The 15,886-nt window shown below is 35.1% G+C and overlaps 1 protein-coding gene and 1 long non-coding RNA gene across 3 annotated transcripts in view; one reads left to right on the top strand and one right to left on the bottom strand.

Annotated features, from left to right (window-relative positions):
• Positions 1-458: 458 nt before the first annotated feature.
• Positions 459-11,783, top strand: LOC127535948 (uncharacterized). Of its 2 annotated transcripts, none has more exons than XR_007944884.1 (3): positions 459-773; positions 6,629-6,704; positions 11,301-11,783. It is a non-coding gene; the product is annotated as an uncharacterized LOC127535948 (long non-coding RNA). The 2 variants fall into 2 exon arrangements; XR_007944883.1 differs by lacking the exon at positions 6,629-6,704 and adding an exon at positions 5,280-5,355.
• Positions 11,784-12,989: 1,206 nt separating this feature from the next.
• Positions 12,990-15,886, bottom strand: part of pde6a (phosphodiesterase 6A, cGMP-specific, rod, alpha) — a 46,813-nt gene continuing 43,916 nt past the window's right edge. The window contains exons 22-24 of the mRNA XM_022218384.2: positions 14,713-14,796; positions 14,196-14,364; positions 12,990-13,965 (exon numbers count right to left, since the gene is read on the bottom strand). Of these exons, the coding sequence (XP_022074076.1) occupies positions 13,922-13,965; positions 14,196-14,364; positions 14,713-14,796 (297 nt within the window). The 3' untranslated portion in view covers positions 12,990-13,921. The remainder of the gene's footprint in view (positions 13,966-14,195; positions 14,365-14,712; positions 14,797-15,886) is intronic.

The raw sequence follows: 15,886 nt of genomic DNA, 5'->3' as shown, positions 1-15,886 counted from the left end.
ACAAGAATGTCATAGTTTCGTATGTCGTCCAAAATGTGACAAAAACGTCATAGTTTAGTATGTCGTCCAAAATGTGACAAAAACGTCATAGGTTAGAATGTCGTCAAAAATGTGACAAAAACGTCATCGTTTAGTATGTCGTCCAAAATATGACAAAAACGTCAGTTTAGTATGTCGTCCGAAAATGGACAAAAAAAGTCATAGTTTAGTATGTCATCCGAAAATGGACACAAAAGGTCATAATTTAGTATGTTGTCTGAAATTGGACAAAAAACGTCATAGGTTAGTATGTTGTCCAAAATGTGACAAAAACGTCATAGTTTAGTATGTCGTCCAAAATGTGTCAAAAACGTCATAGGTTAGTATGTCGTCCAAACTATGAAAAAAAACGTCATAGGTTATTATGTCATCTAAAATGTTGGAAAAAAGTCATAGTTTAGTATGTCATCCAACATATGACAAAAACGTTATAGTTTAGTATGTGGTCCAAAATATGACAAAAATGTCATTGTTTAGTCTCTGGTCCAAAATATGACAAAAACGTCATAGTTTAGTATGTTGCCCAAAATATGACAAAAATGTCATAGTTCACTATGTCGTCCAAAATGTGACAAAAACGTCATAGTTTAGTATGTCGTCAGAAAATTGGAAAAAAACGGCATAGTTTAGTATGTTGTGTGAAAATGGACATAAAAAACGTCATCCTTTGTTCAAAATTGGACAAAAACGTCATGGTTTAGTATGTCATCCAACGTGTGACAAAAACGTCATACGTTAGTATGTTGTCCAAAATGTGACTAAAACGTCATAGTTTAGTATGTCGTCCAAACTGTGAAAAGAAACGTCAGAGGTTAGTATGTCGTCCAAACTATGAAAAAAAACGTCATAGGTTAGTATGTCATCTAAAATGTGGAAAAAAGTCATAATTTAGTATGTCGTCCAAAATGTGACAAAAACATCATAGCTTAGTATGTCATCCAAAATGTGGAAAAAGTGTCATAGTTCAGTATGTTGTCCGAAAATGGAAAAAACATCATCTTTTGTTCGAAATTGGACAAAAACGTCATAGTTTATTATGTGGTCCAAAATATGACAAAAATTTCAGAGTTTAGTATGTCGTCCAAAATGTGACAAAAACGTCATAGTTTAGTATGTCGTCAAAAATGTGACAAAAACGTCATAGGTTAGTATGTCGTCAAAAATGTGACAAAAACGTCATAGGTTAGTATGTCATCCAAACTGTGACAAAAATGTCATAGTTTAGTATGTCGTCCAAAATGTGACAAAAACGTCATAGGTTAGTATGTCGTCCAAAATTTCAAAAACACGTCATAGTTTAGTATGGCATCCAAACTATGACAAAAAAAACGTCATAGTTTAGTATGTCGTCCAAAATATGGACAAGAATGTCATAGTTTGGTATGTCGTCCAAAATGTGACAAAAACGTCATAGTTTAGTATGTCGTCAAAATGTGACAAAAACGTCATAGGTTAGTATGTCGTCAAAAATGTGACAAAAACGTCATAGGTTAGTATGTCATCCAAACTGTGACAAAAATGTCATAGTTTAGTATGTCGTCCAAAATGTGACAAAAACGTCATAGGTTAGTATGTCGTCCAAAATTTCAAAAACACGTCATAGTTTAGTATGGCATCCAAACTATGACAAAAAAAACGTTATAGGTTAGTATGTCGTCTAAAATGTGGAAAAAAGTCAAAGTTTAGTATGTCGTCCAAAATGTGGAAAAAACGTCATAGGTTAGTATGTGGTCCAAAATATGACAAAAATGTCATAGTTTAGTATGGCATCCAAAATGTGACCAACATGGGTACCTGTATAGCTCCGATGGGTTAAGCAGGCAAACTATATAAAGGGTCAGGTCTCTGACCCAACGGCCCAGGTTCGATTCCCACTCGCGCTCCATTGCTTCATTTCTTCCCCCAACTCTCCACCCCGTTTCCTGTTTATCTCAATCTCTCCTGTCAAAAAAGGCCAAAAATAAATTGTGACAAACACGTCATCGTTTCGTATGTGGTCCAAAATATGACAAAAGTGTCATCGTTCAGTATGTCGTCCAAAATGTGACAAAAAAGTCATAATTTAGTATGTTGTCCAAAATGTGACAAAAAAATCATAGTTTAGTATGTCCTTCAAAACGTGACAAACATGGGTACCTGTATAGCTCAATGGGTTAAGCAGGCAAACCATGTATTGGAGCAGGTCTCTGTCTTGGGTTCGATTCCCACTCGCGGCCCATTGTTTCATATCTTCCCCCAACTCTACTCCCCATTTCCTGTTTATCTCTACCTCTCATGTCAAATAAAGCCAAAAAACGATAAAAAGAAATTGTGACAAACACGTCATAGTCTTATGTGTTCTCCAAATTATGGGAAAAACATTTCATCTTTTAGTATGTCATCTAAAATATGACAAAAACATTGTTTAATATGTCGTCCAAAATATGACAAAAATGTCATAGTTTAGTATGTCGTCTAAAATGTGACAAAAACATCATAGCTTAGTATACCGTCCAAAATATGGACAAGAATGTCATAGTTTCGTATGTCGTCCAAAATGTGACAAAAACGTCATAGTTTAGTATGTCGTCCAAAATGTGACAAAAACGTCATAGGTTAGTATGTCGTCCAAAATGTGACAAAAACGTCATAGGTTAGTATGTCGTCAAAAATGTGACAAAAACGTCATAGTTTAGTATGTCGTCCAAAATGTGACAAAAACGTCATAGGTTAGTATGTTGTCAAAAATGTGACAAAAACGTCATAGTTTAGTATGTCGTCCAAAATGTGACAAAAACGTCATAGGTTAGTATGTCGTCCAAAATTTCAAAAACACGTCATAGTTTAGTATGGCATCCAAACTATGACAAAAAAAACGTTATAGGTTAGTATGTCGTCTAAAATGTGGAAAAAAGTCAAAGTTTAGTATGTCGTCCAAAATGTGGAAAAAACGTCATAGGTTAGTATGTGGTCCAAAATATGACAAAAATGTCATAGTTTAGTATGGCATCCAAAATGTGACCAACATGGGTACCTGTATAGCTCGATGGGTTAAGCAGGCAGTATGTCGTTTAGTATGTCGTCCAAAATATGACAAAAAACGTCAGTTTAGTATGTCGTCCGAAAATGGACAAAAAAAGTCATAGTTTAGTATGTCATCCGAAAATGGACACAAAAGGTCATAATTTAGTATGTTGTCTGAAATTGGACAAAAAACGTCATAGGTTAGTATGTTGTCCAAAATGTGACAAAAACATCATAGTTTAGTATGTCGTCCAAAATGTGTCAAAAACATCATAGGTTAGTATGTCGTCCAAACTATGAAAAAAAACGTCATAGGTTATTATGTCATCTAAAATGTTGGAAAAAAGTCATAGTTTAGTATGTCCTCCAAAATGTGACAAAAACATCATCGTTTAGTATGTCGTCCAAAATGTGACAATAACATCATAGTTTAGTATGTCGTCCAAAATGTGGAAAAAACGTCATGGGTTAGTATGTCGTCCGAAAATGGACAAAAAACGTCATAGTTTAGTATGTCGTCCAAAATGTGACAAAAACGTCATAGGTTAGTATGTCGTCCAAACTATGAAAAAAACGTCATAGGTTAGTATGTCATCTAAAATGTTGGAAAAAAGTCATAGTTTAGTATGTCGTCCAAAATGTGACAATAACATCATAGTTTAGTATGTCGTCCGAAAATGGACAAAAATGTCAATTTAGTATGTCGTCCGAAAATGGACAAAAAACGTCATAGTTTAGCATGTCGTCCGAAAATGGACAAAAAACGTCATAGTTTAGTATGTCGTCCGAAAATGGACAAAAAGGGTCATAATTTAGTATGTCGTCCGAAAATGGACAATAAAGGTCATAGTTTAGTATGTCGTCCAAAAATGGACAAAAAAGGTCATAATTTAGTATGTCGTCCAAAAATGGACAATAAAGGTCACAGTTCAGTATGTCGTCCGAAAATGGACAATAAAGGTCATAGTTCAGTATGTCGTACGAAAATGGACAAAAAAAGTCATAGGTTAGTATGTCGTCCAAAATGTGACAAAAACGTCATCGTTTAGTATGTCGTCCAAAATATGACAAAAACGTCAGTTTAGTATGTCGTCCGAAAATGGACAAAAAAAGTCATAGTTTAGTATGTCATCCGAAAATGGACAAAAAAGGTCATAATTTAGTATGTTGTCTGAAATTGGACAAAAAACGTCATAGTTTAGTATGTCGTCCGAAAATGGACAAAAAGGGTCATAATTTAGTATGTCGTCCAAACTGTGAAAAGAAACGTCATAGGTTAGTATGTTGTCCAAACTATGAAAAAAATCGTCATAGGTTAGTATGTCATCTAAAATGTTGGAAAAAAGTCATAGTTTAGTATGTCATCCAAAATGTGACAAAACATCATAGTTTAGTATGTCATCTAAAATGTTGGAAAAAAGTCATAGTTTAGTATGTCATCCAAAATGTGACAATAACATCATAGTTCAGTATGTCGTCCAAAATGTGGAAAAAACGTCATGGGTTAGTATGTCGTCCGAAAATAGACAAAAAAGGTCATAATTTAGTATGTTGTCTGAAATTGGACAAAAAACGTCATAGTTTAGTATGTCGTCCAAAATGTGACAAAAACGTCATAGGTTAGTATGTCGTCCAAACTATGAAAAAAACGTCATAGGTTAGTATGTCATCTAAAATGTTGGAAAAAAGTCATAGTTTAGTATGTCGTCCAAAAATGGACAAAAAAACGTCATAGTTTAGTATGTCGTCCGAAAATGGACAAAAAAGGTCATAATTTAGTATGTCGTCCGAAAATGGACAATAAAGGTCATAGTTTAGTATGTCGTCCGAAAATGGACAAAAAAGGTCATAATTTAGTATGTCGTCCAAAAATGGACAATAAAGGTCACAGTTCAGTATGTCGTCCGAAAATGGACAATAAAGGTCATAGTTAAGTATGTCGTATGAAAATGGACAAAAAAAGTCATAGGTTAGTATGTCGTCCAAAATGTGACAAAAACGTCATCGTTTAGTATGTCGTCCAAAATATGACAAAAAACGTCAGTTTAGTATGTCGTCCGAAAATGGACAAAAAAAGTCATAGTTTAGTATGTCATCCGAAAATGGACAAAAAAGGTCGTAATTTAGTATGTTGTCTGAAATTGGACAAAAAACGTCATAGTTTAGTATGTTGTCCAAAATGTGACAAAAACGTCATAGTTAGTATGTTGTCCAAACTGTGAAAAGAAACGTCATAGGTTAGTATGTTGTCCAAAATGTGACAAAAACGTCATAGTTTAGTATGTCGTCCAAAATGTGACAAAAACGTCATAGGTTAGTATGTCGTCCAAACTGTGAAAAAAAACGTCATGGGTTATTATGTCATCTAAAATGTTGGAAAAAAGTCATAGTTTAGTATGTCATCCAAAATGTGACAAAAACATCATCGTTTAGTATGTCGTCCAAAATGTGACAATAACATCATAGTTTAGTATGTCGTCCAAAATGTGGAAAAAACGTCATAGTTTAGTATGTCGTCCGAAAATGGACAAAAAAACGTCATAGTTTAGTATGTCATCCGAAAATGGACAAAAAGGTCATAGTTTAGTATGTCGCCCAAAATGTGACAAAAAAAGTCATAGTTTAGTATGTCGTCCAAAATGTGACAAAAACGTCATAGTTTAGTATGTCGTCCAAAATGTGACAAAAACGTCATAGGTTAGTATGTCGTCCAAACTGTGAAAAGAAACGTCATAGGTTAGTATGTTGTCCAAACTATGAAAAAAATCGTCATAGGTTAGTATGTCATCTAAAATGTTGGAAAAAAGTCATAGTTTAGTATGTCGTCCAAAAATGGACAATAAAGGTCATAGTTCAGTATGTCGTCCGAAAATGGACAATAAAGGTCATAATTTAGTATGTTGTCTGAAATTGGACAAAAAACGTCATAGTTTAGTATGTCGTCCAAAATGTGACAAAAACGTCATAGGTTAGTATGTCGTCCAAACTATGAAAAAAACGTCATAGGTTAGTATGTCATCTAAAATGTTGGAAAAAAGTCATAGTTTAGTATGTCGTCCAAAAATGGACAAAAAAACGTCATAGTTTAGTATGTCGTCCGAAAATGGACAAAAAAGGTCATAATTTAGTATGTCGTCCGAAAATGGACAATAAAGGTCATAGTTTAGTATGTCGTCCGAAAATGGACAAAAAAGGTCATAATTTAGTATGTCGTCCAAAAATGGACAATAAAGGTCACAGTTCAGTATGTCGTCCGAAAATGGACAATAAAGGTCATAGTTAAGTATGTCGTATGAAAATGGACAAAAAAAGTCATAGGTTAGTATGTCGTCCAAAATGTGACAAAAACGTCATCGTTTAGTATGTCGTCCAAAATATGACAAAAAACGTCAGTTTAGTATGTCGTCCGAAAATGGACAAAAAAAGTCATAGTTTAGTATGTCATCCGAAAATGGACAAAAAAGGTCGTAATTTAGTATGTTGTCTGAAATTGGACAAAAAACGTCATAGTTTAGTATGTTGTCCAAAATGTGACAAAAACGTCATAGTTAGTATGTTGTCCAAACTGTGAAAAGAAACGTCATAGGTTAGTATGTTGTCCAAAATGTGACAAAAACGTCATAGTTTAGTATGTCGTCCAAAATGTGACAAAAACGTCATAGGTTAGTATGTCGTCCAAACTGTGAAAAAAAACGTCATGGGTTATTATGTCATCTAAAATGTTGGAAAAAAGTCATAGTTTAGTATGTCATCCAAAATGTGACAAAAACATCATCGTTTAGTATGTCGTCCAAAATGTGACAATAACATCATAGTTTAGTATGTCGTCCAAAATGTGGAAAAAACGTCATAGTTTAGTATGTCGTCCGAAAATGGACAAAAAAACGTCATAGTTTAGTATGTCATCCGAAAATGGACAAAAAAGGTCATAGTTTAGTATGTCGCCCAAAATGTGACAAAAAAAGTCATAGTTTAGTATGTCGTCCAAAATGTGACAAAAACGTCATAGTTTAGTATGTCGTCCAAAATGTGACAAAAACGTCATAGGTTAGTATGTCGTCCAAACTGTGAAAAGAAACGTCATAGGTTAGTATGTTGTCCAAACTATGAAAAAAATCGTCATAGGTTAGTATGTCATCTAAAATGTTGGAAAAAAGTCATAGTTTAGTATGTCGTCCAAAAATGGACAATAAAGGTCATAGTTCAGTATGTCGTCCGAAAATGGACAATAAAGGTCATAGTTCAGTATGTCGTACGAAAAAGGACAAAAAAAGTCATCGGTTAGTATGTCGTCCAAAATGTGACAAAAACGTCATAGTTTAGTATGTCGTCCGAAAATGGACAAAAAAACGTCATAGTTTAGTATGTCATCCGAAAATGGACAAAAAAGGTCATAATTTAGTATGTTGTCTGAAATTGGACAAAAAACGTCATAGTTTAGTATGTTGTCCAAAATGTGACAAAAACGTCATAGTTTAGTATGTCGTCCAAAATGTGACAAAAACGTCATAGGTTAGTATGTCGTCCAAACTGTGAAAAGAAACGTCATAGGTTAGTATGTCGTCCAAACTATGACAAAAAACGTCATAGGTTAGTATGTCATCTAAAATGTTGGAAAAAAGTCATAGTTTAGTATGTCATCCAAAATGTGACAAAAACATCATAGTTTAGTATGTCGTCCAAAATGTGACAATAACATCATAGTTTAGTATGTCGTCCAAAATGTGGAAAAAACGTCATGGGTTAGTATGTCGTCCGAAAATGGACAAAAAAACGTCATAGTTTAGTATGTCATCCGAAAATGGACAAAAAAGGTCATAATTTAGTATGTTGTCTGAAATTGGACAAAAAACGTCATAGTTTAGTATGTCGTCCAAACTATGAAAAAAAACGTCATAGTTTAGTATGTCGTCCAAAATGTGACAAAAACGTCATAGTTTAGTATGTCGTCCGAAAATGTGACAAAATCATAGTTTTTGTTCCATTATTGGTGTTTCTAAGGTTTTTTCTGTGTCTTTATTCACCTTTTGCTCAGTTTTTTTCTTTTATAATAAAAATATCCCACCCTATTCCTTGTGTTTTTCTTCCCAGTTGAGTATGTCATCCAAAATGGACAAAAAACGTCATGTTTTAGTATGTCGTCATAAAAATTGACAAAAAAGTCATAGTTTAGTATGTCGTCAGAAAAATGGAGAAAAAACGTCATAGTTCAGTATATTGTCCGAAAATGGACAGAAAACGTCATCCTTTGTTCAAAATGTGACAAAAACGCCATAGTTCAGTATGTCGTCCAAAATGTAACAAAAACGTCATAGGTTAGTATTTCGGTCAAAATGTGACAAAAACGTCATAGTTTAGTAAGTCGTCCAAAATGTGACAAAAAAAGTCATAGTTTAGTATGTTGTCCGAAAATGGAGAAAAAATGTCATAGTTCAGTATATTGTCCGAAAATGGACAGAAAACGTCATCCTTTGTTCAAAATGTGACAAAAAAGTCAAAGTTTAATATGTCATCCAACATGTGACAAAAACGTCATTGTTTAGTATGTCGTCCAAAATGTGACAAAAATGTCATAGTTTAGTATGTTGTCCGAAAATGGAGAAAAAACGTCATAGTTTAGTATGTCGTCCAGAAATGAACATAAAACGTCATAGTTTAGTATGTCGTCCGAAAATGGAAAAAATAGTCATGTTATGTCGGAAAATGGACAAAAAAACGTCATAGTTTAGCATGTCGTCCGAAACAGGACAACAATTGTCATAGTTTAGTACGTCGTTTGAAAACGGATAAAGAACGTCCGAAAATGAACAAAAAACATCATAGTTTAGTATGTCGTCCGAAAATGGACAAAAATGTCAGTTTAGTATGTCGTCCGAAAATGGACAAAAAACGTCATAGTTTAGCATGTCGTCCGAAAATGGACAAAAAAACGTCACAGTTTAGTATGTCGTCCGAAAATGGACAATAAAGGTCATAGTTTAGTATGTCGTCCGAAAATGGACAATAAAGGTCATAATTTAGTATGTCGTCCGAAAATGGACAAAAAAGGTCATAATTTAGTATGTCGTCCAAAAATGGACAATAAAGGTCATAGTTTAGTATGTCGTCCGAAAATGGACAATAAAGGTCATAGTTTAGTATGTCGTCCGAAAATGGACAATAAAGGTCATAGTTTAGTATGTCGTCCGAAAATGGACAAAAAGGTCATAATTTAGTATGTCGTCCGAAAATGGACAATAAAGGTCATAGTTCAGTAAGATTGTCCGAAAATGGACAATAAAGGTCATAGTTCAGTATGTCGTACGAAAAAGGACAAAAAAAGTCATAGGTTAGTATGTCGTCCAAAATGTGACAAAAACGTCATCGTTTAGTATGTCATCCAAAATATGACAAAAAACGTCAGTTTAGTATGTCGTCCGAAAATTGACAAAAAAACGTCATAGTTTAGTATGTCATCCGAAAATGGACAAAAAAGGTCATAATTTAGTATGTTGTCTGAAATTGGACAAAAAACGTCATAGTTTAGTATGTCGTCCAAACTATGAAAAAAAACGTCATAGTTTAGTATGTCGTCCAAAATGTGACAAAAACGTCATAGTTTAGTATGTCGTCCGAAAATGTGACAAAATCATAGTTTTTGTTCCATTATTGGTGTTTCTAAGGTTTTTTTCTGTGTCTTTATTCACCTTTTGCTCAGTTTTTTTCTTTTATAATAAAAATATCCCACCCTATTCCTTGTGTTTTTCTTCCCAGTTGAGTATGTCATCCAAAATGGACAAAAAACGTCATGTTTTAGTATGTCGTCATAAAAATTGACAAAAAAGTCATAGTTTAGTATGTCGTCAGAAAAATGGAGAAAAAACGTCATAGTTCAGTATATTGTCCGAAAATGGACAGAAAACGTCATCCTTTGTTCAAAATGTGACAAAAACGCCATAGTTCAGTATGTCGTCCAAAATGTAACAAAAACGTCATAGGTTAGTATTTCGGTCAAAATGTGACAAAAACGTCATAGTTTAGTAAGTCGTCCAAAATGTGACAAAAAAAGTCATAGTTTAGTATGTTGTCCGAAAATGGAGAAAAAATGTCATAGTTCAGTATATTGTCCGAAAATGGACAGAAAACGTCATCCTTTGTTCAAAATGTGACAAAAAAGTCAAAGTTTAATATGTCATCCAACATGTGACAAAAACGTCATTGTTTAGTATGTCGTCCAAAATGTGACAAAAATGTCATAGTTTAGTATGTTGTCCGAAAATGGAGAAAAAACGTCATAGTTTAGTATGTCGTCCAGAAATGAACATAAAACGTCATAGTTTAGTATGTCGTCCGAAAATGGAAAAAATAGTCATGTTATGTCGGAAAATGGACAAAAAAACGTCATAGTTTAGCATGTCGTCCGAAACAGGACAACAATTGTCATAGTTTAGTACGTCGTTTGAAAACGGATAAAGAACGTCCGAAAATGAACAAAAAACATCATAGTTTAGTATGTCGTCCGAAAATGGACAAAAATGTCAGTTTAGTATGTCGTCCGAAAATGGACAAAAAACGTCATAGTTTAGCATGTCGTCCGAAAATGGACAAAAAACGTCACAGTTTAGTATGTCGTCCGAAAATGGACAATAAAGGTCATAGTTTAGTATGTCGTCCGAAAATGGACAATAAAGGTCATAATTTAGTATGTCGTCCGAAAATGGACAAAAAAGGTCATAATTTAGTATGTCGTCCAAAAATGGACAATAAAGGTCATAGTTTAGTATGTCGTCCGAAAATGGACAATAAAGGTCATAATTTAGTATGTCGTCCGAAAATGGACAATAAAGGTCATAGTTTAGTATGTCGTCCGAAAATGGACAAAAAGGTCATAATTTAGTATGTCGTCCGAAAATGGACAATAAAGGTCATAGTTCAGTAAGATTGTCCGAAAATGGACAATAAAGGTCATAGTTCAGTATGTCGTACGAAAAAGGACAAAAAAAGTCATAGGTTAGTATGTCGTCCAAAATGTGACAAAAACGTCATCGTTTAGTATGTCATCCAAAATATGACAAAAAACGTCAGTTTAGTATGTCGTCCGAAAATTGACAAAAAAACGTCATAGTTTAGTATGTCATCCGAAAATGGACAAAAAAGGTCATAATTTAGTATGTTGTCTGAAATTGGACAAAAAACGTCATAGTTTAGTATGTTGTCCAAAATGTGACAAAAACGTCATAGTTTAGTATGTTGTCCAAAATGTGACAAAAACGTCATAGGTTAGTATGTCGTCCAAACTGTGAAAAGAAACGTCATAGGTTAGTATGTCGTCCAAACTATGAAAAAAAACGTCATAGGTTAGTATGTCATCTAAAATGTTGGAAAAAAGTCATAGTTTAGTATGTCGTCAGAAAAATGGAGAAAAAACGTCATAGTTCAGTATATTGTCCGAAAATGGACAGAAAACGTCATCCTTTGTTCAAAATGTGACAAAAACGTCATAGTTCAGTATGTCGTCCAAAATGTAACAAAAACGTCATGGGTTAGTATTTCGTTCAAAATGTGACAAAAACGTCATAGTTTAGTATGTCGTCCAAAATGTGACAAAAAAGTCATAGTTTAGTATGTTGTCCGAAAATGGAGGAAAAACGTCATAGTTCAGTATATTGTCCGAAAATGGACAGAAAACGTCATCCTTTGTTCAAAATGTGACAAAAAAGTCAAAGTTTAATATGTCATCCAACATGTGACAAAAACGTCATTGTTTAGTATGTCGTCCAAAATGTGACAAAAATGTCGTAGTTAGTATGTGGTCCAAAATATGACAAAAAAGTCATAGTTTAGTATGTTGTCCGAAAATGGAGAAAAAACGTCATAGTTTAGTATGTCGTCCAAAATGTGACAAAAATGTCATAGTGAGTATGTGGTCCAAAATATGACAAAAAAGTCATAGTTTAGTATGTTGTCCGAAAATGGAGAAAAAACGTCATAGTTTAGTATGTCGTCCAGAAATGAACATAAAACGTCATAGTTTAGTATGTCGTCCGAAAATGGAAAAAATAGTCATGTTATGTCGGAAAATGGACAAAAAAACGTCATAGTTTAGCATGTCGTCCGAAACAGGACAACAGTTCTCATCGTTTAGTACGTCGTTTGAAAACAGATAAAGAACGTCCGAAAATGAACAAAAAACATCATAGTTTAGTATGTCGTCCAAAAATGGACAAAAAAGTTCAGAGTTTAGTATGTTGTCCGAAAATCGACAAAAGTACGAAGTACTGCGCTCTCTGAGTGCTTTTCTAGTTCATGATTGTTATTGTTGTTTGCATTCACGTCATACGAAATTTGGATGAAATTCAAGAAAATCTCGTATTTCCACAACTATTCCCATATCATTTTCCAACATCTGCGCCTCTTTCTTCTACCATAGTTTAATGGTTTATCTTGAAGCTCAACTTCTTTCAATGCAATGCCTCATGGATTTCTTTACAACAGCTTTGCACCGCTAAGGGCACAATTAGATTGTAAGCCAAATGAGAAAGAAGAGTCCTACAGTTTCAAGATTTGTTGGAGTTGCAGTAATAAAGTGGTGTTGAAAGGTGCTAACACCATTAATCTAATACTAATGGAGGCATGAAGTGAACAGGAAAGAACAAATTATTAATTGCATTTGTTTTATGGCAGTTATTCATCAGCTAAAATTCCTGACATTCTGGTTTGGAAAGAAAATATTTAGGTTTTGCCTGTCTTTTTTCCTGGCATGAAATCGATGCCTATACCCAGAAGAATACGTCTTTTTGGAGAAATACATTTTGGCACAACAACACTTGGCCAGCTCACTCCAGCTGCTGTCAGTCAGATGCTTGCTGGGTCGTAAATCCTCGCAGATGAAGCATGCAAACCTATTTCAAACAGATTCCCTTGGATATTAAACCCAGTGACAATTAAAAAAAACACAGACAATGGTGTTATTCAGTATGAAAATTGCAATAAATCTTTACTAATCTCAGCAAAGTGACTCAGAAGCAGTTTCACATGTCTTCATCAATAACTGCAGTGAAATTTGTATGTCTTCATATGAGCAATTAGTTTACGGAAACATTTTGCCAGTTTTCTGCTCCAGTATTTTCAAGCCTTAACATGAAACGTCACATGGGTAAGGTGGTACATAAAGCTACAAAGGATCCAATAGCATCACTGTCATGGATTAAAATTAATGGTGCAAAGCAGAAACGACCAGGGACTGAACAACAATATACATAAGCTTTTCGCAGCATGCGTCTATTTTCCAAGCAAATATTCTCAGTTTCCTCTGATCTGCATTTGCATCACAAAGCTATTATTCTGGCTATTTGACGCCATGTAGACAAACAAGCTGGAACAAACATGTCAACACAGCAAATATCACCAGACGTGCAAATAATACAAAGCAATCGCTGACATTTGATTCATATACTTGGAATGTTATTAGTCAGGGTTGCAGCCTTTTTTTCCTTCTGATTGACTCTCAAAGGAGCAAACTAATAAACGAAGCCAGCCTGAATGCCAGAACAACATAATCAATCAGGTTTTAAAGAGATTCACTTTGTCGTGCTGCACTGACTTGTTGATGTACTGAAAAAGTTTCTTTCTGGTTTCACTTTTAGACAAAAAGTGGTTTGTTACATGCAACACTTATTCAGTTATGTATTTACGAAACCCATGGAGCTGATGAGAAATACACTATCAAAGATGCACAGGAAGAAGCGGCACAGAAGGAAAGCAGAACAGAAAAAAAGTTGAAAAACAATCAGTGAATTGGATTTTTCTGGTGCCATCTCAAAAATCCCACTGAAGAATGGAAAGGTCCATATCTACACCATGACCATGTAGGAAGAACCGTGGTACGATTGTAGCATCTCTAGCTGAGAATACACGTTTTGGACTGCGACTGGGCTGCACTCGCTGTGAAAAAAAAGACAGAAACAAAAGGCAAAAGTTAATTTGAATACATAAATAATGCATTTAACAGTTTTTCTTACATCAGTTTGCTTCTATTTGTGTCTCTCAGCTGATGCATAAAACTTCCATTTAAAGCCGGTGCACAAGCAGCATCGGCTCTCGAGGCATTTACACCCCGCATGAAATGAGAATCCGGCGGAGTTTGTGTGTTCTTATGCCTAAGAGCCTCCTACCTTGTTTGGCTGCTGTGGCCTGCTGAGCTGCCTCCTCCTTGGCTTTCTTAGCTGCCTCAATTACAGCCATTTTGGCTTCGTGCTCCTCCTTCAGGGCGTTCCACTCCTTCCTGTTGTTCAGGAGGCGATCCAGCATGGGGGTGATCTCCACATGAAAACGACTGAACTCCTGGGGAACGAGAGACGGGGAAGAGCCGACACAAATGAAATCAATACGTCTTCGTTAGCTCCAAACTGTTAACATTTATTAAATCGTACGAGAATAAAACACGTGATTCACAGATGGTACAAACAAAGTGGATTAAGGTAATGCAGTTGCACACCTGTAGCTCCTTGAAATAAAGTTACTTGGCGGAAAAGTCGATACCAAGTTAAATGCCATCAATTTCTAATTAATAAGTGTCATATCAGCATGTAAATTCAAATACAGTTAGGACAGCTGCGGGTGTTTATTACGGTCAGGTTTCAGTACATAAAGGGAATCACTTGTGGGCGTTTGAATGGTGTGACGTCTGACCTTGTACACAAAAGAGCAGACAAAGTCGATGAAACCACACTGCAGCTTTGGCAGGTCGTCTGCTTTGTTTCTGTCCATCATAGGCTGAAAGAAAAGAAAAGAGTTTAAAACTCACATTGTGTTCTGGTGTTTAAACCAAATGCTAAAAACTTGCATTTAATCTCATTAGTATAACAACCAGTCATAGCAATACCACAAAGAGTTGCCTTCAGCTGTGAAAACATTGCTTTAACAGAGGTTTTCTACAGATAAAGAAAAAACAAACCAGGTTTCTGTGCAACCAAATAGTTCTGCTGGAATCACTTTCTAAACAACACGTTTGGCTTTGTATTCAAGGAGTGAATACATCCAACAACGCTATGATAAACGCTGTATCTTTAGCAATTTTACTTTGTTAGGACTGTGCCACAGAGGTGTTTTAAAGGCCGATGTCTCTTTTTCTTTTATATTTCAGGATTTTTTTGTGGTATTTTGAGCCTTTTATTGAGGGCAGTTAAAGAGAAAAAGGAAAGGTTGGAGAGAAGAGAGGAGTACCGATGTGCAGCAAATCTTGCCCTGAGTCAAATGTAAATGCCAAAAGAAGCTTCAATATAGCAGTGAATAATTATCTGCTATCTAAAGACAGATGAGTAACGACATCCTGAGAAGTCACACTCCCTGTGTGTTGTAATCCAAGTATCTCTGTTTTTTGTTCTGGTAGTTGGTCTGGTAAGCCCTTTCCCTTTAAAACTCTTGGCCCTCTCCGCAAACAGACAGAGTGACTCCTCACAGCACATTGTAAAAGCAAAAATACACAGTTTTTACCTAATTTATGTGCACTCATTCCATTTCATCTCAGTGTGAGAGTCCATTAAGGGTTGATTATACGCCCTTATGGATGTGACCAGGGACAGCTGCAGACACCATGGATGTAAGGTTGTTAGTATACTACTTTCTAGTCCATTTGGAGGGCTTTATTCCATACGCGCATGCTGATCATCTCACAGTGTAGTCATTGCTTGGACACAGATTTTGGGCTCCACGTGGACGTCTGCAGAGGTGTCTGAGCAGACTTTTGTGAACTTGGGGAGATGACAGAATTCACATCAGGGTCATTCAGACCCTGGCATACTTGCGGAAACAGAAACAAGTTAATGACAACTCTTTAAGGCTGTTTACTGTATTTTCCAATGGT

This window comes from Acanthochromis polyacanthus, chromosome 10 (genome assembly GCF_021347895.1).
Source record: "Acanthochromis polyacanthus isolate Apoly-LR-REF ecotype Palm Island chromosome 10, KAUST_Apoly_ChrSc, whole genome shotgun sequence".
Taxonomy (NCBI): Eukaryota; Metazoa; Chordata; class Actinopteri; family Pomacentridae; genus Acanthochromis; species Acanthochromis polyacanthus.
This window is presented reverse-complemented; position numbering and strand designations above follow the sequence as displayed.